The 26,356-nt window shown below is 42.7% G+C and overlaps 1 protein-coding gene across 5 annotated transcripts in view; it reads left to right on the top strand.

The window, feature by feature from the left end:
• Nucleotides 1-26,356, top strand: part of ARHGAP10 (Rho GTPase activating protein 10) — a 325,433-nt gene that overhangs the window by 64,628 nt on the left and 234,449 nt on the right. For 4 of the 5 annotated variants that reach the window (XR_006817443.1, XM_045997932.1, XM_045997933.1 and 1 more), the window contains 2 exons: nucleotides 18,614-18,709; nucleotides 18,784-18,845. Coding sequence is in view for 4 of the 5 variants with exons in the window: in XM_045997932.1 (XP_045853888.1) it covers nucleotides 18,614-18,709; nucleotides 18,784-18,845 (158 nt within the window). In the remaining variant the exon portion in view is untranslated. Of the gene's footprint in view, nucleotides 1-18,613; nucleotides 18,720-18,783; nucleotides 18,846-26,356 lie in introns of those variants that run through there. The other variant, XM_045997935.1, reaches the window with a different exon arrangement.

Here is a 26,356-nt window from a genome sequence, read left to right as displayed (position 1 = left end):
TTCTCTACTATTAAAAAATGCTGGTATGGCTCAGTGTACTGATTTTATCACCCACTAAATCACAGATGGTGCACTGAAAAATGCTGCTCTGGGTACTTTGAAAAATGCTGCTGTAGGTCAGTGCTACTCAAACTGAAGCCTGTAGACTTATACTGGTACACAGACTGTTGGTTACGATAAGTTGACTTCCTTTATCAAGAAGTTCTTGCTGGGGGCCCCTGGGTGGCTCAGTGGGTTAAAGCCTCGGCCTTCAGCTCGGGTCGTGATCCCGGGGTCCTGGGATCGGGCCCCGCATCCAGCTCTCTGCTCAGCGGGGAGCCTGCTTCTCCCTCTCTCTCTGCCTGCCTCTCTGCCTACTTGTGATCTCTGTCTGTCAAATAAATAAATAAAATCTTAAAAAAAAAAAGTTCTTGCTGTAGGGGCGCCTGGGTGGCTCAGCAGTTCACCCTCTGCCTTCAACTCAGGTCATGATCTCAGGGTCTTGGGATGGAGCCCCGTATCAGGGCCCTTGCTCAGTGGGGAGTCTGCTTCTCTCTCGGCCCCTCCCCCTGCTCATGTTCTCTCTCTGCCAAATAAAGAAAATCTAAAAAAAGATCTGCTGTAAAATAGTGCCAGCCAAACTAAACAGGTGTGCTCTGTTAATTTACGTTTTGTCTAAATTCCTTGGGTCTCTGGGACCCTTTGACCAACCGTTCAGGGGCTGGCACTTTGAGTAGCATTGCCCGAGAGCACCACAGACCTTCCTTTGCCACCTAGTTCTTAGCCATGTGGCTCTCAGATTTCCGAGCCTCTGGTAGATTTGAAAGGTGAGGCAGTGCTACACTAATTTGGTATGTCAGTCAAACCGCCATAGCCCAGTGCTGCCTAGTGTGCCAGCAAGTAATTCTACCAGAGTTTAGGAATGAGGAGATCACGAGCTGGGAAACAAGAGTACATCAGCTTACTTCTGGTTTTACTGTGTGACCTATTTTACTTCTGTTTCCCCACCCCCCTCCTCTGTCTACAAAATGAAGACATAATATTTACCTTTGTCATAGGATTCTAAGGATGAGGGGTAAATTTTGTATAACACACCCCACGTGATAGTAGATGCTTATTGCTTTTAAGGATAATTCTGAAATGGTAGGTGAACTTGTGAAAAAGAAAAATGGTAGGGCTGATTGTTTGTATTAAGTAAAAAGTATGACATGAGATTGTGGTTTAAAATGTACAGAAAGAGATACAGAGGAACAGAATAACTCAGAGATGCCAGAATTAAGTTAAAAAAAAAAGTTTAGGACAATTGGAAATAGTTTAGTTTTCTTCTAAAATGTTCAGGGATGTAAAAGGATGGGTACTTTTTAAGCGTGCAAATGATTGAAGATGCTTCTTCAAAATAATGGGAAAAATTTGACTAATTAGGGAGATACAAAATTCAAAATCATAATCGAAAAAAGAGGCCACACAAAAAGAGGGGAAAATATTTAAACCAAAATTATGGGTCAACTTGTTGGAGTAGAGAAAATAAAGTCAGTCCATTAATAGCAATTTACACTATAGAAATACTTGAAATCAAGGAAATAAAGATTAAAGATGAGAAAGTACAAAAAAAGTTAACTTTAAAAAAATTTGGGCAAATGGAATAATGAACTCCCATGTACCTGTAACCTGAAGTCACGGTCCAGAGCTGAGGTATAATTTAGGCTTGATTAGAAGGTATCTATCAATCAAGTTTGTAACTTACAGATTTGATCCTTGGGTTTCTAGATTACTTAAATTTTTAATAATTATATCTTTGCTTTATCAGTTTGTAGAACATGAAATCCAATATTTCCTTTTGGAACTTTTCCATCTCTAATTCAGCTTTTCCTTTCCTTTTGTGCTAACTGTCCCTGTGGCAAAAACACTTTCTGTAACATAGTTTGGTGAATGAAGGATGTAAGCTGGTCTCTTGCAAAGTGGAGACTGAGAAAGTGAGCAGATCCATGGGATATTTCGGATGTAGAATTGGATGTGTAGGGGGTTAAGGGAAGGGAGGAGTCAGAGAGTCAGAGAGCTACTTCTTGCCAAATTCCCAGCTTTGCAAAACATTTGCTACTTTTGAGCATTCCCAGTTTTGTGTCTTCTCTTATTCTTCACACCCCTCGTGCCTCATTTTGGCTCTGTCTTGTCGTCTTCTGCCTCCCCCTTCCTCTATCATGACTGTCCTTCATGGTTCACTTCTTTATTTTCAACTCTAGATTTTCTCTGCTTTTTCCTTCGGACAAGGAAAATTCACTTCAGTTACCTCTCTGCACATAATTGACAATGAGAATCTCTGGCCTTGACCTTTATCTTAGTTGCTTTCAGAATTTGTTTGCTCATCTGCTACTTTGTGAAATACCTAAAATGCAGTCGTTTCCTCACCTTACCTTGGCTTCCTCTCTTGACTTCCCCTTTTAAAAAAATTGGTTTCACCACTCTTTTATTCAGACAGGATAAAGTTGTAATCTTTTTTTTTTTTTTTTAAGATTTTATTTATTTATTTGACAGAGAGATCACAGGTAGGCAGAGAGGCAAGCAGAGAGAGAGGGGGAAGCAGGCTCCCTGCGGAGCAGAGAGCCCGATGCGGGGCTCCATCCCAGGACCCTGAGATCATGACCTGAGGTGAAAGCAGAGGCTTAACCCACTGAGCTACCCAGGCGCCCCACAGTTGTAATCTTTTGATTCATTATTTTCCTTTACTACAATTTGTTATATGAAAACCAGTATTCTTCCCAAGTTGTCGGCGAAGCTTGTAAGGGATGTCTGCCTGCTCAGGGCACCTAGCTGGTCCCTGGGGGCACCATTGTGTGAGCCCCAGTCTGTCTGGACATCGTCCAGAACCTGTACTCTCAATCACTGTGCTGTGTTACAGGCCAGGGAGCTTTGTGATGAGGCTTTTTTGAGGGACAACTAACCTTACTGTGTAAAGTATGTCAATTTTCAGAGGTTGGGACCTCAGCTATTAACAGTAGTCGTGTTGGCTATCTGAGCATTTTCTCTGGAAATATTGCACACATATTACCTTTTTTTTTTTTTTTTAATAGATATAAAAGAAGTGGGTCTGCTGCCATGGCAGGTTGTTTGCATTCTTTCCTCTTTTAGGGGGAGGAAGAGAGGAGGAACAGTGAGCCGTAGCTGCAGATTCATTTTCTTCTCTACTACCAATATATGAAAGGTTATTTACCCATATTCTTGCAAATACTGAATTTCACTGAAATCATTTTGCCATCAGGTGAAAAGCTATTCAAGTCTTCTTTCCTTCTTTCATTACTAGTGAATTTTAATTTTTTTAAATGTTTGTTCGTGGTTGGTTCATGTCAATCCACATTGGGGAAAGCCATCTGCTTTGCTCAGTCTACTAACTGATAGGCTAGTGTCTTCTGGACACATCTCCCAGCCATACCTAGAAATAATATTTCACGTGATATGCAGGAATCCTGTGGCCCAGTCAAGTTCATACACAAAATTTACCATCACAGCCACGCTGTCTTATACCTCAGTTTATCCTTATGATCAAATATCATGCATTCTTCTTTTTTGTCCCCAAATACCTTACCTTCTCTTCTCGTCTCTCTCTTCTCTTCCCTTCCCTTCCCCCCCCACTTTTTTTTTTCCCAAAGATTTACCTATTCATTTGATACAGAGAGAGAGAGAGAGGGAGAGGGAAGAGCACGCACAAGCAGGGGGAGAGGCACAGGGAGACAGAGAAGCAGACTCCCTGCCAAGCAGGGAGCCTGATGGACTTGATCCCAGGACCCTGGGTCATGGCCTGAGCTAAAGGCAGACGACGTAACTGACTAAGCCACCCAGGCATGCCCTTCCATTCTTCTGTTTTGTTTTGGCTTTAACATGTTTTTTTTTTCCCCTAATTCTAAAAGTAGTTTATGCTAGATGAGGAATATTTTGAAAATACAGAAAATCAGAACATAAAAAAGTCGTTTAAGATGGGGCGGGAGGACTTTTAAACTGTTAGATGTGCACTTCTATACTTTTCTCATGCTTTCAGTGATTTACAAGTTGACTGTGCCCTATTTATTTATATAATTCCTCTTTCCTCTTTTTTTATTTTTTAAAGATTTATTTATTCATTTGTCAGAGAGAGAATAGAAGCAGGGGGAGCCGTAGACAGAGGGAGAAGCAGGCTCCCCCCTGAGCAAGGAGCCTATTGCAGGGCTCAAATCCAGGACCCTGAGATCATGACCTGAGCTGAAGGGAGATGCTTAACTGACTGAGCCACCCAGGTGTTCAAACCTCTTTCCTTTTTAAACAGGAGTAGTTTTCAGGAGCCCGGACTTGTGTCTGTCTGCTCTAAGAGGCTTGGGTTGTGCAGATCCTGCTGTCCGGGGTCCTAGTGTATGTTGGCTTTGCCTTTCAGGAAGCGGGAAACCAAGAAGCAGACCTCACAGACCTGACTGCCCAGCTGGTACTTGTTTTCTAAGAGTGGCTTTTCCAATTATTCTTTCCTTCTTCCTGTTGGCTGCAGGTTTCTCTGCATAGCTTTCTTATCCTGTCCTTCTTCTTGTTCAATTTTCCTTTCCTAGGGACTGTCCACAAAGCTGTTTTTTGTTTTTTCTCTCCCAGAACTTAAAAAAAAAAAAAAAAAAAGTTAATTTCATTCTGAATAAAAGATAGAACTCTTGGAAATCCTGAAAACAATGTCATCAGTATAGCAAAATTTCCAAGAAATCATTGCACACAGTGTGGAGACCAAGCCTGGGCCCCAACCAGTTGTGAAGCCTGCCTCTCTGGGGAATGGTATGAAGGGAGCAGTGGCCTTGGTGGGCCAGGCACAGGTGGCCGCTGTGCCCTGTGATAAGCCCTGCTGGGTGCCCCTGGAACCAGGTTCAGGGCCCAGCCATCAGCTACCACTGTAGACGGCCAGGGAGTGGGCTGAGAGGCATCACCTTGTCTTTGAGGTCCTTCTGTGTGGGAGCCTTTCCAGCTGCCTGTGCCCCATGTTGCCCACCACTGTAGCAGCGGTGTTGCTAGAAATTCCATAGTCAGAGCAACTCCACTTCCAGGCCTGCTTGCAGGACTCTGTCCAGGAGCTCCCAGTCCTCCCCTCCCCACTGGTTGCAGAGCTCCTTGGTGTTCACATGTCAGATGCTGTCAGAGTCTGACTGGTAGAGCCCAGCGAGGCCAAAGCTGTTCACCTCCCAGGAACAGTGCGGGTCCTGCATGAGCTCCCACGGCCCAGGCCTGTGACCACAGGTGCAGAGGCCAGCTGTCCTGTACGCAGTGTTTGCAGATGCCCATACAACCTTGAAAAAAAAAAATTCTTGACTTCTCTAATGCTCCAACAAAATCCAGACATTTTGATGATTTACATATATTTACAAGGGCATTGTAAGGAAAGGATCTTGTGGCCCATCTGTGGCCTGTGTAGTTTTCCCTGCGGGGAGGCAGCAGCGTATTGTGATGATTTTGGTGGAAACCTGGAGCAAATCCTTGCTCTACCGTCTAACTCAGTGTGACCCGTTTGTTTCTTCTGGTCCTTGTCTCTAAAATACAGTGGCAGAAAGTGTGCCGAACTGGACACAGTGAGGGTTAAATGAACTAACAGGTAGAGTTCTTCCTCGCAGCCCGCAGTACACAGGACGTGCTCTGTAACTATTAGATGGTTGTTGCACACATTTTCACTCTTTGGAAGCACTGGATCCGAGCCCATGTTCTAGTCCATTAGGATTGTTAAAACTGCATTATGTCTAACATAATTTCTTAAGCTAAAATGGCCCATCTCGTAGACTTCCGCCCTGCCTACTGCCGTTTTTCAGATGGACTGGTTTCTGTCTTTAGGGGCATTTTGTGGAATTTTTAATGGTTAACATAGTAAAGTCTTCAGAAGTAGTTTTGACCTTTAAAGGAAGTACTTTGTCCTCTTTGGCTTTGTACCCAAGTTGTCACTCTTGGCATTTGCTACCTACTTCACAGCAGCTATAAGGGGAAATGGCTTTGCTCACAGGCGCCGCTGAGAAAGATCTCTGAGGCCCACATGACCTCCCTCCTTTCTTCTCCCTGAACTGGCTGACTTGCTTGGGGTGGGACACTAGACAGCTACTTCTGTCATGGCCTTCTGTGGGGGCGAAAAATGAGCTGGATACATTTTGTTCTCTTGAGAATTTTAATTTGGGAAACAAGGGAAAAGCAGGTAAGAGCTCCACTTCAGAGAACATGAGAGAGAGAGAAAAAAGTAAACACTCAGAAGCCAAGTAGTGTTAATGGCAACGGTCCAGAGAGGAGATCCCATGGCAGGCTATGCTGCGAGCTCTCTGTAAGGACAGGTTGTTTACTTAATTTTTCTGGGTTCTTTGCTATTGTATCCTCATTATTTAAGTCTTTATTTCTTGTCTTCAGAAGGCCCTAATTTATACAGGGGGTACAGTATAGATAGCCTTTCTCATTCCCATCTGGAGGATTCCCCTCATTTTGTTCCTGCTGCCTGGAATGTCTCCTCTGTGGTTTAAAGTGATATAAATTTAACTCACTTATTTGGACCCTCTTCAAGCTGCTCATTCCATGCTGGGCTTTCCTGATGACTTTCACATTTCTTTTGAATTGGTCTTTCATGGAACTCTTGTGGAGTGTGTAATCTGGACCCCTCAGTGTGTATACGGTATGTGACTTCATGGGGATCTCTTTCCAGTGGAGGTCACAGACTCCACAGGGCAACCGTCACATCCTGGTGTTTATATGACATGTTTGGCTGTGCCAAGTGAGTGATGGGAGTCATGGGACATTTCTTGGGGCATTTCTTTTTTTTTTTTTTAAATATTTTATTTATTTATTTGACAGAGAGAGAGAAGTCACAAGTAGTCAGAGAGGCAGGCAGAGAGAGAGGGAGAAACAGGCTCCTCTGAATCTTGGGGCATTTCTTTTAGCTCTTGTGATCCTGCTTTATCTTGGGACACAAAAGAAGAGGTTTTAGCTCTCCCTTACAGTGACTCCTGTTCTACTTAAAAAAGATTGTTTTAAAGGAAACAGGTGATTAAAGCATTTGAGGGGAACGAGAGTTACATAGTTACCCTTAGCTTTGGCTGGCAACTAGGTTTTTCTTTCCTGCGACTGCGGCGTGGTGATGCTCCGATGGCAGGAGAGCGGGAAAGCTCGCCGTCATGAGCCAGATGAACACCCGACACCGCATGCCCTACCTGTTTACTCTGGGCTTTAAGCATGTACTGTGGTTAACACGGTAGCTTGTCTTGACATTATCCCCTGTATGTGGTTTTGTTTTTCTTTTTGTCTCCCCTTTCTTTGGCCATTTTGGAAACCACTTTGTTTGGCAGCTCACTATAGTCAGTGACCAGAATGTTTGAATAATATTGTTTTGCTACAGAGCTTAAATCCCTGATCTGTAAGACCAGTACTTACTAATAGCGTTCTTATGCCTATGTTACTGCTAACCCCAAGGTCACCTTATTTTTCTAAAAAAGTGGGGGGAGAAGAATCCTGTTGAATTAGGTTGCTAGGGCTGCCATACCGAAGTACCATAGACTGGGTGGCTTACGTATGCAATTTGTCTCTTGCCCTGAAGGCTGGAAGTCCAGAACTGAGGTGTCTGCAGGCTGGCGCTTTCTGGGCGCTATGGGAGGCTTCCCTCACAGTGGCCTGGAACACTGTCCTTAGCTTACGAATGGCCATCCTCCTCTGTATCTCCACCTTGCCTTCCCTTGATGTGTCTGCATCCAACGTTCGCTTTCTTAGAAGGACACCGGTCCTACTGGATGAGAGCCTACCCTAATGATACAGCTTTAACTTGATTACACCTATAAAGACTCTCTCCACAAATAAAGTCACATTCTGAGATCCTGCAGGATAGGACTCTAATAAACGAATGGGGGGAGGACACAATGGAACCCGTAACTCGGCAACAAGAATACTTTACTCATTTTAAGCACTTATAAAGCAGACTTTCTAGGCTTCGAAGCCAAGAAGTTTCAAAAGTGATAGCTATTCTTGGGGAAGTTTTTGCACGTAGATCCCTCAGCACACTAGGTTGAGATCCCAAAGTCTTAGCAGTTGTTGGCACAGTTTCCAGAAATTTTTTAAAGAGGTACTCTCATCTCTCCCTGGATCAGGGTAGTAACCTCCTAACTTGTTTTCCTGCTGCCTCTCTTGTCTACCTTCAGTCTGTTCTCAGCACAGCAGCCAGAGCGATCCTGCTAAATGTTCAGAGCTCCCCATCTTACTCGTAATAGAAACTCAAGTCCTTTCTGAACTGGCCCCCCTGATCTTTGCCTTTCTTGCCTATTGCTTTCTCTGTCCCTCCTTTGCTTCAGCAGATCTGTGTATGACTGTCCCTCTGTCTGGAAAGGCAGTTACCTGTGTGGCTAGCTCCTTGCATCATTCAGGTCTTTGCTTTGGCACCATATCTTCTATACCATCAACTCAGATCTACCCAGCCTCTCCCCAAGCATTCCCATTTCCCTTACCTTTCTTCAGGTTTCTCCATGGCAGTTACCTGCTCCCAACAGACTGTAGTTTATGTTTTATTATCTGTCTTCTCGACTCCCTTTCTACTCCTCCATCTCGCCTTGGCCTGTTACCCACTCTCACCCCAGTTCGTGTGATTTATTTGTTGCAGTATCCTCTGTGTCTAGAGCACTGCCTGGCAAATATTTGGATAAATCCACAACACGAGTAGAATGTGGGTGTGTAGAATAATGTTTCTATGGAATGAGATGCTGAGAAGGGAACCCTGGAATTCGGCCACTTGGGTTCCTGGAAGTATAGGAGTGAGAGGAGTGTAGATGGGACGAAGGACAACAAAATGGTTCATTGATTCAGGGATGTGTGGGTGTCCTTGTTTCTCTCATTTTAATACATTGTGATCATTTTATTCTTTTGTGCTAATTATTTTGTTTTATGAATATCTACTACAAGAGTTGCAAGGAGAGATTAATGACCATCTGCATATCCCTTCGTAAACCCATCAGCTGTTTTACATTTTGTGGGCTTTACTTCATTTCTTTCGTTCTGTATATACACGTTCCACGTGTTTGTGTCTCTGGCTGGCCTGTAGGGACTGTTCTTAGGTCACCTGTCTATGCCCCTTAACTCAGCCTTGGGGAAGTTTGGGTAGGGTCATGTGCCACAAAACCTGCCAGTGTAGGAAGCGAAGGCTCTGGCTCAAGCATATTGCTCTAGAAGGGAAAATGAGAGGTCACATGTTCCTTAGATGGGACATTCTGTGTATTTTCAGTTTATAGACGGGAAATCTGATACATATGGTGCAACTTGCCCAGAGCCACACCTGGGATATGTCAGAGCCAATATTTCAAGCCAGCTCTGCCTGTCTTTTTATAAACCACACTGCTTCTAGTATACTGTGCCTTCAGTTCCTCATCTGTAAAATAGGGTCATTAGTCTAGGTTGTCTCTAAGATGATGTTCCCTGCTAAAGTTCTTTAATTTAGGCCCAGACTTGGAATCCCAGTGCCTCCAGGGGCCAGGCAGATGTTTTACGTATGTGAGGCAGAGGAGCAGAAGACTGTAGGCGGGGGGGGGGGGGGGACCAATGATAATAACTGGAGGGTTTGAGAGATTCAGATGAAACTGTAACGAAAGGGGTGGCCAAATACATAAGTCTATGGGACCATTGGTTTTTGATGCTCAGATTAGGTATTTCTCTGGAAATGTCAAGCTGTCCAAATGTCAGCGTGCAGCTCTGTTACTGTAATGTTTGCTGGCCCCTCAGCCGTTCTTATTCTCTATGAATTATAATCAGAGAGGGCGGAGCTTGGGAGGGTGTTCGGCTTAATATTCTTTTTCATACTTAAGCACGTCACCTCGGTCCCCTTCCCTATCTGTGTGTGAATGCAGCCCACCTTTGCAGCCTTTCTCTGGGGTGTACTGTCCACCTGCTGGACCATGTTTTCCTTCCTAACAGGTGTAGCACCAGTTTATCCTGAAAGCAGGATTCTGTACTAAAACTTGGATTCTAGTTAGTGCTCACCTTGAACTAGGTGTGTGAAATTGTACTTGGTGTTAAAAGTTCCGCTTTTCTTTCTCAGCTGTATAGTGAAGATGAGAGACTGTCAGTGATTTCCAGATTGAGTTTTCTGCAGGGTGAGTTCTCATTGGGGAGCCCTTGTGGGAGATGAGGACCAGTTGAATGGGATCTTTATCTTACCTCCACCTGAGCAGTTTTGATTATCTCTTGGTTCTACTACTTACTGGTTGTATAATCTTGGGCAAGTTGCTTAACCTCTGCGTGACTCAGTTTTCTTCTCTGTAAAGTGGGTATAATAATAATAACTGTCTCTTAGAGTGGTTGGGGTACTTAAAGCAATCAATAAATATAAAGTGGTTAGGAGAGTATCTGACATTAGAAGGTCTGGTTGGCAGAATAAGGTCTCTTTCTCTTCCTGGAACCTGTGAATATGTTACTTTACTTGGCAAAAGGAACTTTGGAGATCGGATTAAGTTAAAGGCCTTGGGGTGGCGAGATTATCCTGGGTTAAGATGATAGGCGCACTGTAATCACAGTTGTCCTTGAAAGAGTCAGGGAAGATGTGTGATAGAAGCGGAGGCCAGAGTGATGTGACTGGGGGCCGGGGGCTCTGAGCCAAGGAATTTGGGCATCCTCTAGAACCTGGAGAAGGGAAAGAAATGGATTCTCCCCTAGAGCCTCCCAAAGGAATGCCTCCCAGTGAGACCAACTTTGGCCTTACAATCTCCAAGACTGTAAGAATGAATCTGTGTTGTTTTTAAGCCATTAAGTTTGTGGTGATTAGTTAGAGAAGCAGTGGGAAACCAATACTTGTCTGCTAATTTTTCTGTTCGCACCGTAAATAAGATTTTCTTTGAACAACTCTATCTGTGGCCAAAGACAGTTTGCAGGCTGGTAGGCCAGGTGATGGCCACAGTGCCCTGCTCATCTGATGCCCTGAAGTGACAGGGATTCTCTCTGTACACAGAATCTAGCCTGCGTAGCCTCTGCGCATTTGCTGAATGTGTGCAGAACATTTGAAGTTTGGAGTAAGCTGTGGCGTAGATTGGGTGGTGGTCCCCGGTGTGGACCTGCCTTATGGGATTCTCTGCAGTGTTCAGATCACCCCTTTCCTGTATGTTGTTCGTAATTATTTTGGCTATTAGCATCTGGTGGTCTGTTACATGCCATATCGCGTCTTGGGTCTTGTACTCCGGGTTTATGCGTTTGCTCCGAGGTGTATGGGTCTTTGTGGACTCATCTTATTTTCTTCTACCCCATAGATTTGTCAGTTCAGGTCTGGAATATTCTAGTGACTTTAGAAGCTGCTTTTTCTGTGAGTAAGAAGATCTCACTCTAGTTAGGCTGGAATTGGAGAGTCAGGGCCAGGAATGCCTTCCTGTAATAGTTCCAGAGATGGGGCTAGCCCTTAAGCTGCTCCTAGAACAGCCTGTGATTTGGCCTTCAGGCCTCGACTAGCCCAGTAATGCATTTTGGGCTCATGAGATGTTTGCATCATTTAAAAAGCTACAAAGTGAGTTATTTACTTTCTTACTTGACTCGTACAGAGAGGCGGTCGTGCTGTTCTTGGATGTAGTGCCGCTGCCAGTTGTGTGAATCTGGAAAAGAAGAAGGAAAATATGAAGCCAGTTTACAGGCCTAGAGGAATTTTGTTTCGTTGCCAAGTTAAGTTGGATTAACATCGGCATTATTTTCTTGGCATGAATCTGGCATGAAAGATATTAAGTTGTTAGAATCTGTACCCTGTTCCTCTCTAAATAAAACGTTGAAGAATTTTGGTACCTGTTTTGATGTGCAGAAAGGGTGGCAAAGCTTCTCTTGGCAGAACGTTTGCATATTTGATAACCGGTTACTTGGGTCTCTACATGCAGAAGAATGGAACATCTAGGTGCAGTTTGCCTCGTTGAAAAAAAAGGCTAATTTAGAACCCACGATGGTGTGTGCAGCCTTGAATCTCAGACTTAATGAGTAAGAAAGATATATTTATTTGCTGTTTCATTCTTCTTAAGCCCAGAAGTATAGAAGCTGCCATGTCTCCTCAAGGGACCCTGTTGGTGTTTTGCTCAATGGTGTGGGAAGTTGCTGGAGACGGTAGTCGCAGGCTTTATCACCAGAGCGGGGCCCGCCATTTCCCTGGTGATACCTCGAGCAGAAAGCTGCCTCGAAGTGTAGGAAAGCTCGAGCAACCTGAGCAGAGAGGCTTCCCATTCACCTCCTCTGTCTGTATGTGTCCGAGTTCACAGTCCTAACTGAAAACTGTTAAGGGGTGGATATTCCGCAAAAAAGTAATGTTCTCACCTCTAAAATCAGCAAGGGTGAGCTGTGGTGATTTGGGCCAGCGTCTGGAGGCTGTTTGAACCTGGATTGAAACTGTGGTCACATCTGTCCACAGGGTGCCCTACATCTTAAACCCACCAGGTGTCCCAAAGAACTCCTCATCTCCCACACAACTCTTAACCCTGGGAAGGGTTCTGTTGCCCGTGCTTTCTTCCGTTTGTCTGTGGATTGAAGACGTACAAGTTCTAGTCTGGGGGACTCTGAAGGGGCAGGTTCATTTGAAAGAGCACAGATCGCATGAATTCTTTACGTTTGCTGTGCTTGTTTGTGGGTACCTTCAAGGTACTTCATTCTCAGTGCTCAGGAATTAGTCGGCTGGAGAGGACCGGGGCATGGAGTCCCATGTATGCGAATTTTCCTGTTAATTACAAATCTTTATTAGCACCGTTCAGATAACTGGGTGAGATCTGGGCAAAGGAATAACGTTCTATCTTCTGAAAGTTGGAATGATGTGATGGAAAGGACATTGGTCGAAGCTTGAGGGACCAGAGTTGATCCTTTGCCTCCAGAACTTATTACTAGCCGTCTGTGCCCTTGATCAAGTCACTGATCTATCTCTGAACTTAACCCATTGGTAAAAGAAGGTGACACCAATGCCTACCCTCCCGGCTGATTTTAAGGAGTGAGTGAAGTAGTATCTGTAAGTCCGTTAGCACAGAGCAGGCGCTCTGTCACGGTATTCCCAATCAGGGCCCCTTGCCGTCTTCGCCCCAGTGGAGGAATGTGGCCAGCTTTTGTAACTTGAGAACTAAAGACTGGTTGAGATTCATGTGCAGTGATACTGGAAAAACGAAACATTATCCTTCGCACAGAGCATCTTTGTGCTTGTTTGATGGACTGTACTAAATAAATATGGTGAACTGTCTTACGATTTTTGTGTTACGTTTGAGAGGCAGAAGATAGCTGTGGAAGTATAAACTTCATGGGAGAAGAAAATGAAAGATATTATGTGATGGAAATGTGATTAAATTTGTGATTCTTAAAAGGAGTGGAGTTTGGTGTGGTCATATTTTTAAACAATAAAAATTTTGCATAATGAACTCCAATAATACCAGAAGGAAGTCAACAGAAAAGAAGAACCATTTATTTTAAAATAAAGTATTACTGTGACTGTAACACTTAGGACTTAATAAGGGAGAAAAGTGTGCTATTTACATAGGAAGAAATATATTAGCTGTGCAAACGAACCCAAATTTAATCTGCTGTTACAAACATTTTAAACTAAAATGAAATTAGGTACTATGGAATGCTAAAAAACTGGTACCTTTAAGTTTTAACTTTCTAAAGATCATCCTGCCCTGGCCATAGGAAACATGGTCTTTGTTTGTTTTATTTTATTTTTTAAAGATTTTATTTGACAGAGAGAGTACAAGCAGGGGGAGTGGCAGGCAGAGGGAGAAAGAGAAGCAGACTCCCCACCCAGCAGGATGCCTGCGCAGGACTCTAGGATCATGACCTGAGCTGAAGACAGATGCGTAATCCACTGAGCCACCCAGGCACCCCGAAACATAGTCTGTAAAGTATACCTCACCTAGTGATTTGGGTAAAATACTGCAGGAAACAGCTCCAGAGGGTAAAAGTATAATTTATGCCAGTGTTTATATCGTCTATGAATATTATATATAAAGTGTATTTATAAGTAAATATACATTAACAAAACGGCATAACATAAAGTGACTCAAAATGATAACCCCACACACCAATAATATCTAGACATAAAGGCATGAAATGCAGAAGGAAACTCCTGTTGCGGTCCCTGTTTCAGGGATATAAGGAGGCACAAGACTGTTGGTTGTTGCTTCAGGGACTTGTCAGGATACTATAGGGTAGGAAAACAGATGACGCTGAGTAAGTTGTGACTAAATAAGGTAGTTTCCGGTAGTCAGTGCTGTGAAGAAAAATAAAGCTGCAGTAGGATGGAGAGGGATTTAGGGCTGGGGGGAAGGATGGTAGGGAGGAGGAGTGAATGGGCTGAGCCATCAGGCTTATGAAGGCGGCAGCCCAGTGCGGGTGGGGAAGGAGTGTTACAGGCGGAGGGGGCAGCTTAAGGGTGTCAGAATAATTAGATGTTTGTTTGGATTACAGTAGACACTAAGTTACTTTGGAATGGTCTAAATAGCCAGGTTCCATGGTTTAAAAATTTGTATTTTTAGTTATGAGATTATGGCAAAAATATAGAGGTATACAAAACAAATCTACATCGTAAACAAGAACCATAAAAGCAAATATCTACAGACTCACCACTAGGTTATGAACTAAAATACCTTTAATTCCTTTGTCATTTTCTGTGTGTCTTGCTGTCCTTGGTCCCCAGTGGTAAGTATTGTGTGACTTTTGAGGTAACGATTCACTTGCTTTTCTATAATTTCGTGACCTATGTATGAAATTCAAAATACAGTGTAGCTTGTTTTGAACTTAATATGGAAGAGCCATACTGTGTGTATTTTTGTGTGTGTGACTTCTTTCTGTCCAAGTTCTGAGGGTCATCTGTGTTGACATGTGAATTTATAGTTATTTTTACCCTATAGTATATGGGTGTAATGTAATTTTCAGTTCTATGGTTGATTGGTATTCGCTTTTTCCAGTGTTTGGCTATTATTGTGATTGTTCTGTGACAGATTTTCTAGTATATGTCTGCAAGTGCCCATGTGTTAAGAATTTATCTTGGAAATTACTTAGAAGGATAATTTCTGGGTTGTAGGATATCATCAAATTTACTAGAAAATGTCAAAGTACTTAAATAGTAACTATTCCAATTTTTACTCTCTCTCTCTTTTTTTAAGATTTTATTTATGTGACACAAAGTGAGAGAGAGAGAGAGAAAGCAAGAGTAGGAACACAAGCAGAGAGGTTGGGAGAGGGAGAAGCAGGCTTCCTGCTGAGCAGAAAGACTGGGACTCGATTCCAGGACCCTGGGATCATGACCTGAGCCGAAGGCAGATGCTTATCAACTGAGCCACCCAGGTGCCCCCCAATTTTTACTCTTAACCAGCAATATGTAAGGATTTCTATTGTCCCACATAAAGGATTACACTAACACCTGGGCTTGCCAGACTAATTTGTGCCAGTCTGGTGAGTGTTACTGAGGTATGTTGAGATTTTCACTTTCACTTACTACCACTAAAGAATTTGAGCACCTTTTCATATGGTTATAGGCCATTTAGATTTCTTTCAGTTCCTTTTGTGAAGTGCCTATTCAAGTGTTTTGTTCAATTTTTTATTGGAATTTCTGCCTCATTGATTTATAGCTGTTATTTATGCCTCCTGGGTATGTGCTTATCTTCACTCTTTTTATGTCTTAAAAATTTTTAAAGTTTAACAAAAATTCCATTAATCTTTCTATTTTATCTGTGGCTTTGTAACAAATCATTCCCAAACATAGTGGCTTAAAGAGCAGCCATTTATTTATTTCAGTCTAGACTCAGCTTGTCTGGATGAGTTCCTGCATGGAGGGCAGAAAAGCTCTGCTTCTGTGGGCTGGCCATCTGACCACTGGGACAGTAAGTGGGGGGACTGGGCCAGAGGTCTTATGAACCAGCGGGCTAGCTTGGGCTTGTTGACATGGAAGGCAGAGGGTTCCAAGAGAGTTGAGCAGAGGTGTACAACGTTTCCTGGGATGGAGGCTCTCAATTAGCACAATGTCACTTTCACTACATCCTGTGGGCCATAAGACCAGCCTAGATTCAAGGGGTGGGAAGAGAGACTCCCCCAATTGCTGGAGGGGCAGCAGAGTCACATCAAAAAGAGCAGTGCCTGTATGGAGGGGTGGAGAACTGTCTCCGTGCTTGTAGTCCATCACAATTTATCTTACGGTATGTGCTTTTTTCCCACATGCCAAGGGTAAGAAATTACAATCCTGTATTATCCTCTTAAAGTGTTGTGATTTAGCCTTTCGCATTTATTTCCTCCAGTCTCTTCTTTATTTTAATGAGAGAAAGGATTTGAGCAGAGCCAGCAAAACAGGAATTAGGTAGAGGGAGAAAGAATTTTCAAAAAGCATGACAGTGAGGGGGTGTTGATAATAGGGGAGGGGATGCATGTGTGTGTGTGTGTGTGTGTGTGTGTGTGGGCAGGGGGTCTTTGTGCCTTCTGCCCAATTTTGCTAGGAATTTAAAATTGTTGTAAAAAATATAGTCTTCTGGAACACCTGGGCAGCTCAGTCAATTGAGCATCTGTCTTGGGCTCGGGTCATGATCCCAGAGTCCTGGGATCGAGTCCCACGTTGGGCTCCTTTGTGCAGCAGGGAGCTTGCTTCTCCCTCTGCCTGTTCTGCCTGCTGCTCCCCCTGCCTGTGCTCTCTCTCTGACAAATAAATGAATAAAATCCTTTAAGAAAAATACAGTTCTTTAAGAAAAACATTAAGAAACAAAACCAAGGCGTGACAATAGCTGAAAGAGCTGATGAGCATGACTAGAAAGTTGGAGAAGTGAGAGAAAGCAGCTACTGCTGAGGGTCACTGGAGTCACTGGGGGAGCATTTGTACTTAATGATTGGATGTAAAGAGTTGGTAAAAGAAAAAAAAATCAGATAGCGTTTTCTAATGTAAAAATAAGAATCTTTTGCTTTCGTTCCTTGTTTAGTCAATGACTAAAATAAAAAAGAAAATTGCTTCTACTATCTCATTAAAAATCGCCCTCAGTGTTTTACATTCTTAGCTTCCCTTTCTTGTCAGTATTTATTATTTGCATGAGTACTCTGACCAACAGTTATGGATTGCATTTTATTTTTTTCAACTTTTCAGTTTTCTTGACATAAAACTTCAGCGCAATCTGTTGATATTCACAGTATTGAGACAGGACGTGTAAGGAGTACAGGAGTCACTGAGCAGCTTCTTAGAAAGTGCTTTAGACCAGTGGTGGATTGTATCCTGGGCACGGTATGGTTTTGTGCAAATAGTGCCTGAATAGAATCAAGCCTTTGCTATTGTAGTAACTGTGTCACTTTGTGTAAATTACTTAACATCTGTGAGCTTTTGCACCCCATTGTAAAATGAAGATAATCTTTATTTTGTATATGAGTATTGAGCGAAATAAAATTACCTAGCATGATCTATGGCCCGTAAAATAAATGTTACCCTATTTTAGAAGTAGAGTTTTTCATTATTAAGGTTTTTCTTTCTTTGTATGTACTTCCTATTAATTTTTTATTGAGGAATAGTTGTGTTAATATCAATATAGTGATTCAGTATTTATATACATTATGATATGATTGCCACAATAAGCCTAGTTACCATCTGTCACCCTACAAAGTTATTACAGTATTATTAACTATATTCCTTATGGTATACTTTACACTCCTGGGTGTTATTTATTTTATAATTGGAAGATTACACCTCTTAGTTCCCTTCACTGTTTCATCCATCCTCCCCAACCCCCTCCCTTCAAGTGACCATCAGTTTGTTCTCTGTATCTGAGTCTTTTTCTGTTTTGCTTTTTGTTTGATTTGTATTTTTATTCCACATATAAATGAAAGAGTGTGATATTTGTCTTTCTCTGACTTATTCCACTTAACATAATACCCTCTAGTTCCCTTTATGTTGTCGCAAATGGCAAGATTTCATTCCTTTTTATGGCTAAGTAACATTCCATCGTATATATAAACCGCATCTTTATCCACTCATCTATTGATGGACATTAAGGCTGCTTCTGTGTCTTGGCTATGGTAAATGAAACTGCAGTGTCATTTTATACTATTTTCTATTAATCTCCAGTTTAAAAAAAAAATGAGAACCTACAGGTCTTTTGCAGAATAAATTCTTCCTACCATTTAAGCTTTGCCTTTAGTTACCTCCATGTTGCTGTCTTCTATGAAAACTCCTTCCTGGGTTTCTCTGGCTGGAGTTTGCCAGTCAGTTAAGGGCATCTGCCTGGCTGACTTTGAGCTTTGATACTTTTATATTTGAAACCTTGGCATCCAGCCAGTTCTCATACAGCCCTGGGAGAAACCGTCAGGTGTGTGTGTGTTCCTAATCATAGCATGAACTTTTGAATTGGGCAAGTTGTGACCTGAGTGCGCAGCGATAGGGAAAGAGCTTTGGGAAATGGGAACAATAAGGAGCAGTCACGTCTCTGAGGAGGAAGAGGGTGGGGGAGGGAGTAAACATTTCTTCAGCACCTGTTCTGTGCCAGAGTCTAGAAGCAAAGACAGAAGCATCCCAGAGCGTGCCAGATTGAGGGCAATGGGCCCCTTGGCAAAGGAGTCGGGTTGTGCCTCCTCATAGATTGAGTGGAGAGCTCTACAGCTCTGGTGATCTTAGGAGGAATACATTTCTTCTAAATCTGGACTTAAAACAAAGCTCAGGTAACCATAAACTTTTTCTTTCTAGGTCTTTCAGCAGCCCAGCGGAAGTTTGCACATTCACTCAGAGACTTTAAATTTGAGTTTATTGGTGATGCAGAGACAGATGATGAACGCTGCATAGGTATGTAAAGGTGAGGTTTATGGTTTGCCTTCCTTTGCTTTGGCCACCAAATAATCATAACTTTTTTCTTGTAGATGCTTCCTTACGTGAATTTTCTAATTTTTTGAAGAATCTGGAAGAGCAGAGAGAAATTATGGTGAGTTGTGGGATATAAATTAGTGAATTCAACTTTAAGCAGGGAAAATCTGGGTTTAGAAGCTGGTTCTAGTAGAGGTTTTTTTTCCTTTTTTTCTTTTTTTTTTTTTTTCTTTTTTAAGATTCTATTTATTTATTTGAGAGAGTGAGCAGGGGAAAGAACAGAGGGGGAAACAGACTCCCTGCAGAGTGTGGAGCCTGACTATGACAGTTTGGGGCTACGTCCCAGGACCCTGAGATCATGGCCTGAGCTAAAATCAGAAGTCAGATTTAACCAACTGAGCCACCCAGGTGTCCCTCTGGTAGAAGTTTTGATGCATTTTTCTCCAGATGAAGTAACACTGAATAGTGGAAAGAGCCCAGGAGGACACTTCAGGAGCCTGGATTTCTAGTTTCACAGTGGTGCTGACTGCCGTAAGATCTTGGAGAAGTTGCTGGACCTCTAGAACAAGGCCCTGTTTCTTTATCCATGAAATAGTGGTTTGGACTATAACAGTGCTTTCTAGATTTTTGTTAGCAGTGGAGCTCTTTTGTTGAAATTGAGTCTCACACAGAACATTTGTGTACCCAGAAGATGAAGGCAGAAAAGCTTATGTAGAGGCAGAGGGACAGCAGAGCAATGTTGGAGCCTGACTCATACTTTAGCAGATCTTTATGTTGTTTGATGGAGGAGAACTTGGGCCTGGTAGTCTTCAGAATCCCCACTTTGCCTTGAGATTTGTGATCATGGTAGTTCATCATACTAGCTGCTCTCCACATGCCTGATGCTATGCTGAGTGCACTGAGGGGATGATTTCATTTAAGAAACACTCAGCAACGGATTTGGAGGGTATTGAATCATATTTTCTCACCATTTTTAAAAGCATCCCTCTTAATATCTGTTATTCAATAAAGATTCATAGTCAAATTGCCCCCAGATTATTCTATTATTCTATTATTCTATCTATTCTCACCGGTGTTTAGACTTTAAAAAGTGACGACTATTTTTTCTATGTCCTTGAGAATGAGTACTAACTAGAATTATATTCAAGTGTAAGTGTATGAGTAGGTTCAGATGTGGTTGTAATAATAATACTGATTGTGATAGCCAAGATAGCCTTCACTCTGACTGGTACTGATTTAAGCTGTGAACTTAGTATTTCATCTAATCCTCGAGTAAACCCTGTGATATAGATTCCGTTATTGCCCCTGCTTTGCCACTGAGGAAACTGAAGGGTTGTGCCTTGCCCGAGATCACATGGCAGCTGAGGGGTAGAGACAGGCACTCTGAACCACGTGCCATTTTAGCCAGCTTCCTACTTGTTAAGGTAATTAATCTTGCCGGGGGTGGTGGTGGTGGGATTTCTGTCTGGTTGAGTGGCAGGAGAGGAAGAAGTAGTGGGAGAGTATTGTTTTTTTATTTAAAAGTGATGGGGAGGGGCCTCTGCCTTCAGCTCAGGTCATGATCTCAGGGTCCTGGGATCGAGCCTGGCATTGGGCTCTCAGCTCAGCGGGGAGTCTGCTTTCCCCTCCCTCTCTGCCTACTTGTGATCTCGGCCTGTCAAATAAATAAATAAAATCTTAAAAAAAAAATAATAAAAGTGATGGGGACATATGGCCTCTAAAAGCCCCAGTATAATTTGCACTGTACTTTACTTCCTGACATAATGTCCATATATGGTAAATATTGTAGAGGGCAGGCGAAGGTACTGTGATCCCATTAGGTTTTTCGGGCACAAACTGACCTATTCAGTGATTATTTGTGTGACCCCGAGTCATTGATTTTTAGCAGTTTAGGAAAGTCTAAATGTGATCGTGAATAAAAATTGTGCTGTGACATTACCTGTCTACAACACAAAGTGGGTGTGGGTGTGTTCTTAGTTTAGAACTAGGTATCTAGTTCTAAACTAAGATAGTTTAGGTATCAGCTTTTTTGTTCTCAGCCCTCCTTGGTACTTAATTGTGCTTCTGGGATCCTCAGCATTCTGCACATGCACATTTGGTCTGCTTCTATGTTCCAGTTACTGTTTAGAATCTGAGCACACAGAGGCAGACTGAGCAAGGTCCCTCATGGAAGTTGCGTCCTGGGAAGGGGAGGTGATAAATAAGCATATAATATAGGTCAGGCAGTGGTAAGTCCTACAGAACGAAATAATGTAGGGTTAGAAGTCAGAGCCAGAGAGTGGGGCGGGGCGCTGTTTTATCTGGGGTGGTGAGGGGAGGCCTTTACTGCCGAGAACTGTGAAAGGCATCCTGGCATTAAAGGGAAGAGGGTTCTGGGCAGACTGGTGCCGGATTTTAGCTCCACTGAAATACTGTGTGACTACTTCCTGTCTTGGTGTTCTCTTTTTGTCTCATGTTCCTTGAGATGAACGTGGTCTTAGCTCCAGCCTGTCTGATCAGCCTGTCTATCAGACAGCGTGGTTCTTAGAGCTATTAGTAGCTGGCATCTTGACTTAATCTTCCCCTGTGATGGGGGTTGATAGGGTCTCTTAGATAGGGTGAGGATGGTGGGGCTGGGTTTCCAGTACAGGGTGGAAGTAGGAATTGGATGTTGTCTGCACAAGGTCATGAACCTCAGGGAGGGATGGGACAGTGTGTTACCACCCATTTGGGGGAACAGCAACTCTTGCTGCATAGCCCGAAACTCTTCAAAGCCAGAAAGCAGTTTGGGGTGTGGGGGTGGGAGGGAGAAGCTATGACCAACCATAGAATTAAAAAGACACCTAATGCCTTTTTATTTCTTTTTTTCTTAAGCTTTTCAGTTTGGAAAATTTTGAGCATGCATGAAAAGTAGAGAGAAAAATATAATTAAACTATGTGTGCTCAATATTCAGCTTCCGTTGGTTGCCACACAACCAATCTTATTTCTCCTATATGTCTTACTCCCTGTCCCAGTGAGTATGACAGAAAGCCCATTATCCTGTCGTTTCATCCATAAATACTCTACTACAGAGCTCTCAAAGGTAATTCTCTTTTTGCTCCATCGTATCCTCGACACACTTAAAGACAAGCAATTAATTTCTTAATATTACGGAGAATTAGGCTGTATTCAGATTTTTCTGATACTCATTTACATCCACCTTTAGCAGTTGGCTTGTTTGAATCTGCCTCCAAACACATTGCATTTGATTGATAAATTTCTTTATTTTTCAAAGATATTAATTTGAGAGAGAGAGACAGAGAAAGGAACGAGTGGGGAGGGGGGAATGGCAGAGGGAGAGGAAGAAGCAGACTCCCCACTGAGCAGGGAGCCAAATGCTGGCTCGATCCCAGGACACTGAGATCATGACCAGAGCCAATGGCAGATGCTTAACTGACTCAACCACCCAGGTGCCCCTTGATTGGTAAGTGTCTAAGTCTCTTTTAATCTGTAAGTTTTTCTTCCTCCTTTTTTTCCTTGAAAAGGATTCCTGATATTTTTAAATTCACTTTAAAATAGTACTACTTCCTAAGTTATGGGTTAATAACAAAATAGTAAAAGCAAAAGAGTTTGATATTTAACCCATACTGCTGTTCTTTTGGTGTTTCTGTCTAATCTTGATCATCAGGTGTCACTTTTTCTAATGAAGAAAGTTGCATAGAGTAATGGCTACTTTTGTTTTGTTTTAAATAGCTTTGAACACTTAGTAAAGAAAACTTGATGCTTTATTAGACACTAGCCTTAAACTTTGAATAAGAAAAGATACCTCTGTCAGGAAGTGACAGTGTGGCTTTGGAGAATAGCTGGTAAAAGTGAATCAAAATCTATTCCACTAAGGGGCACCTGGCTGGTTCAGTTAGTTAAGCATCCAATGAGTCTTAGTTTCTGCTCAGATCCTGATCTCAGGGTCATGAGATTGAGCCCTGCATCAGGCTCTGCACTCCCATGCGTGCTCTCTCTCTCTTAAATAAATCTTTTAAAAATTATTTATTTATCCTCTTAAACCTTAAAAAAACCCCTCTATTCTACGAAGTGTGATAACACAGGTATAGTTGGGATTGCATGAAATGGAGAGCAGCTAAGTCTGTGCTTGTTAGGAAGGACTTTGTAGAAGAAGTTGTATTTGAGCTGGAGTTTGTGGAGCAGAGACAACAGAAGAGGGCCTTTGTATGGTTTAAGAAGTTCATACCTCCCTAAAATGTGACAAAGAGATGGGGAAGGTCTGTAAGTAGTTAAATGGGAGCCAGTGTATTGTGAGAACTTTGAAAAAACTCTCGTTTTACTTAAAATTACTATACATAGGGGTGCTTGGGTGGCTCAGTTGGTTAGGCATCTGACTCTTGATCTCAGCTCGAGTCTTGATCTTGAGGGTCCTGATTTCAAGCCCCACATTGGGTTCCATGCTGGGTGTGGAGGCTACTTAAAAGAATGGATACAGAGTACTGTGGTTATCAGTACTATCATTGCAGTACCTCATTTTCGTCTTTTATGTGACATAATGAAAAACCTACATTAAATACATGTCAAAAAAAGTTATTTCACACCAGCAGTACAGAGCCACATATTAAAAAAGGAATGCAAAATGACAGCTGTAAAATAGAGGAAGAAATAGTCTAAAATTGGTTCTAAGAACTTAACAAAATCTTAGTGGTCACTTAATCTTTAAAAGCTATCAGGGGCACCTGGGTGGTTCAGTTGGCTAAGTATCCGATTCTTGACCTCAGCGTGGGTCTTGGTCTCGGGTTGTGAGTTCAGACCCCACCTTGGGTTCCATGCTGAGCATGGAGCCTACTTTAAAACAAAAACAAGTAGGATTTTCTGGAGTCATAAATTAAATGATGTTGTACCATAATAATTAGATATTCATAATTTAGACTGAGTCATTGAAATGTGAAAAAATATTTTATTTTATTTTATTTTTTATTTATTTGATAGATCACAAGTAGGCAGAGAGGCAGGCAGAGAGAGAGAAGGAAGCAGGCTCCCTGCGGAGCAGAGAGCCCGATGTGGGGCTCGATCCCAGGACCCTGAGATCATGACCTGAGCCGAAGGCAGCGGCTTAATCCACTGAGCCACCCAGGCGCCCCTGAAAAAATATTTTAAATCTAGTGTTTTAGAAGGCAAAGACCAATGTCAGGAAACTTTAAAAAAGCTTTCCATTTCTTAAATAAATGTTAAAATAGGATGCGTGGCTTTAGGAATAAAGTCATCAGACTAGAAGCTCAACAATAAGAAACAAGTTCTTCTTTGTTGGTTTTGAGCCCCTACACACACACACACACACACACACACACACACACACACACACAAGACTGATCTGTATCCCTCAATAGGCTTAGATATAAATAGTTCAACAAATACTGTGTGTCTACCACATGCCAAACACTGTGCCAGGTGCTTTAAAGACAAGGGCATAGTTTCTACCTTCGTGTGGTTAGCTGTCCATTGGGAAAGACTGCTCAAAGCATGCTATGTGGTAACAGAGTTATTGGGGACTTCGGGGAAGGCATGTTGGGGACACCATTTCAGACCTGAGTTGACAGATGAGTTGGAGTTATCCAAGTAAGAATAGATAGAAGGGAAGCACTAGTTTCTTTCCTGTGAGGAAAACTGATAGAATTTGGGAAAGAGGGAGGCATCTGTTCACGCATTTCCCACCAGTGTCTGGCTCTGTGGCTATTAAAGCCAAGTTTGTTGGGGAGGGAACTAGAAAGAAGGCCAGTCTGAAAGTCAGAGTGTTTCCCCCCAGCCCCTGCATGTAAGTCCAATTTCTGTGAATGGGTGTGACATGGCCCTTAATAGGCCAATATTGACTTTTTCAGAGTAGCGTTTTCAAGTGAGTAGTTTTTACTGATAATTTTCCTAGCCTTGACTGTGAAAGTGAGTAATCTGACTTGGGGGAGCTTGGTACTATTTGTGGCCAGAATTGCTGAGCTCACTTCTGTGCGTGTTCTCCGAGGAAAGTACTGTGTATTTCACAGCCGGAATTCTGGAGATGTTCTCTCTGGCATGGCGGGACATGGTGTCCTTATCTGAGGTGGGCAACTGTCCAAGAATGTAAGGACTTTGAAAATAGTGCTGCAGGGTGTGTGATGCTCTTCTAAAAGCCCTTCGTGCTGTATTTACTTCTCTACATGGGTTCTTTGATCATAATTTTTTTGTTTCTGTCCTTTTCCTAAACATGTTTCTGAGGATTGAGGAAAATCAGGACAGTTGTGAAAGGCCCAGGGGTTGAGGAAATCTTCAGGGAAGAGGGGATGTCTGGAGAGAGAAGGCAGAGCTTGCCAGATGGTGCACAAAAGCACTTGCCTCTCATCCCGAGGGGGCTGGGCGCCTGCTGGGCTGCCAAGCAGGGTGAAGTGCCAATAACGTCTTATGCACCAGCTGCATCCCTCTTCCTCCTTGAGCAAGATGACCCTGTTTGCTGTTAGGAATTGTGTTGTTACTTAATTTGTCTTTAGGATTACTTAGGAATTCTTGAAATGTAATAGGGATCTCAGGCATTACATGCCATTGGGAAGATTGTGTCTTTGGTTTTATCTTATTTTTATAATACATCAAATCTATTTTAAATAGTTCTTTTACATACTCTTTAGGCTTTTGAGACCTCCTTCTCCTTTTCTTTTTTCTCTCTCCCATGTTTTTCTATGCCACAGATTTCACTCTTGTGAAAAGTAGGGTAGGGAACACTTTCTGGGTGATTATGTCCCTATAAAGAAGGCTCTGGGCTGAAATGTACTGAAGGCTTTCATTAATCGTTTAGGTGGTTCCAGGCAAGACACAAGGGCGTGTTTCCTCAGCACTTGCTGCCTACTTGTTTCACTCCTTTCTCATTGTTCTTTCATTGTTTCAAGTGTCTCACAGAGTGACGTGCTTAAGTGATTTCTGTATCTTTTGGGGGTTTTGATACAGATTTTTGCTCCAAACTTCCTATTTTCTTTTTTCAAAAATGTGTCATGATATTGTTAAAATAACATGTTGGTTAAAATGAATTTTTGGGTGGGGCACCTGGGTGGTTCAGCGGGTTAAGCCTCTGCCTTTGGCTCAGGTCGTGATCTCAGGTCCTGGGATCGAGCCCCGCATCGGGCTCTCTGCTCGGCAGGGAGCCTGTTTCCCCATCTCTCTCTGCCTGCCTCTCTGCCTACTTGTGATCTCTGTCTGTCAAATAAATAAAAAATATTTTTAAAATGAATTTTTGGGAGAAATTTTCATGCTGTCCTTTCATCAGTACACTCTAGGGCAGTGGTTCACAAGGCATGCTGGACATGATAACTCTGGAGCCCTATCGTAGACCTACTGAATCAGGAACTCTGGGGGTGCAGCCCCTCAGTGTGTGTTTCAAAAAGCCCTCCAGGTTATTGTGAAGCATGCTTAAATTGGAACCACTGGCTCAGGGTGCCAGTGAAATCTCCCCTGGCATTCCTAACCTTGGAGCTAGAGCAGTCTGAAAGTTGGAAACACTGTAAATTGCTTTTTGATGACTTTCTCTTTACCAGGAGGTTAAACTAGACTTAAAAAACCTAAGCTTGGGGTGCCTGGGTGGCTAAGTGGATTGAGCCTCTGCCTTTGGCTCAGGTCATGGTCTCAGGGCCCTGGGATTGAGCCCCACT

The sequence above is a fragment of the Meles meles genome, chromosome 2, assembly GCF_922984935.1.
Source record: "Meles meles chromosome 2, mMelMel3.1 paternal haplotype, whole genome shotgun sequence".
Taxonomy (NCBI): domain Eukaryota; kingdom Metazoa; phylum Chordata; class Mammalia; order Carnivora; family Mustelidae; genus Meles; species Meles meles.
The sequence above is the reverse complement of the archived record's forward strand: the minus strand, read 5'-3'. Positions and strand labels throughout refer to the sequence as shown.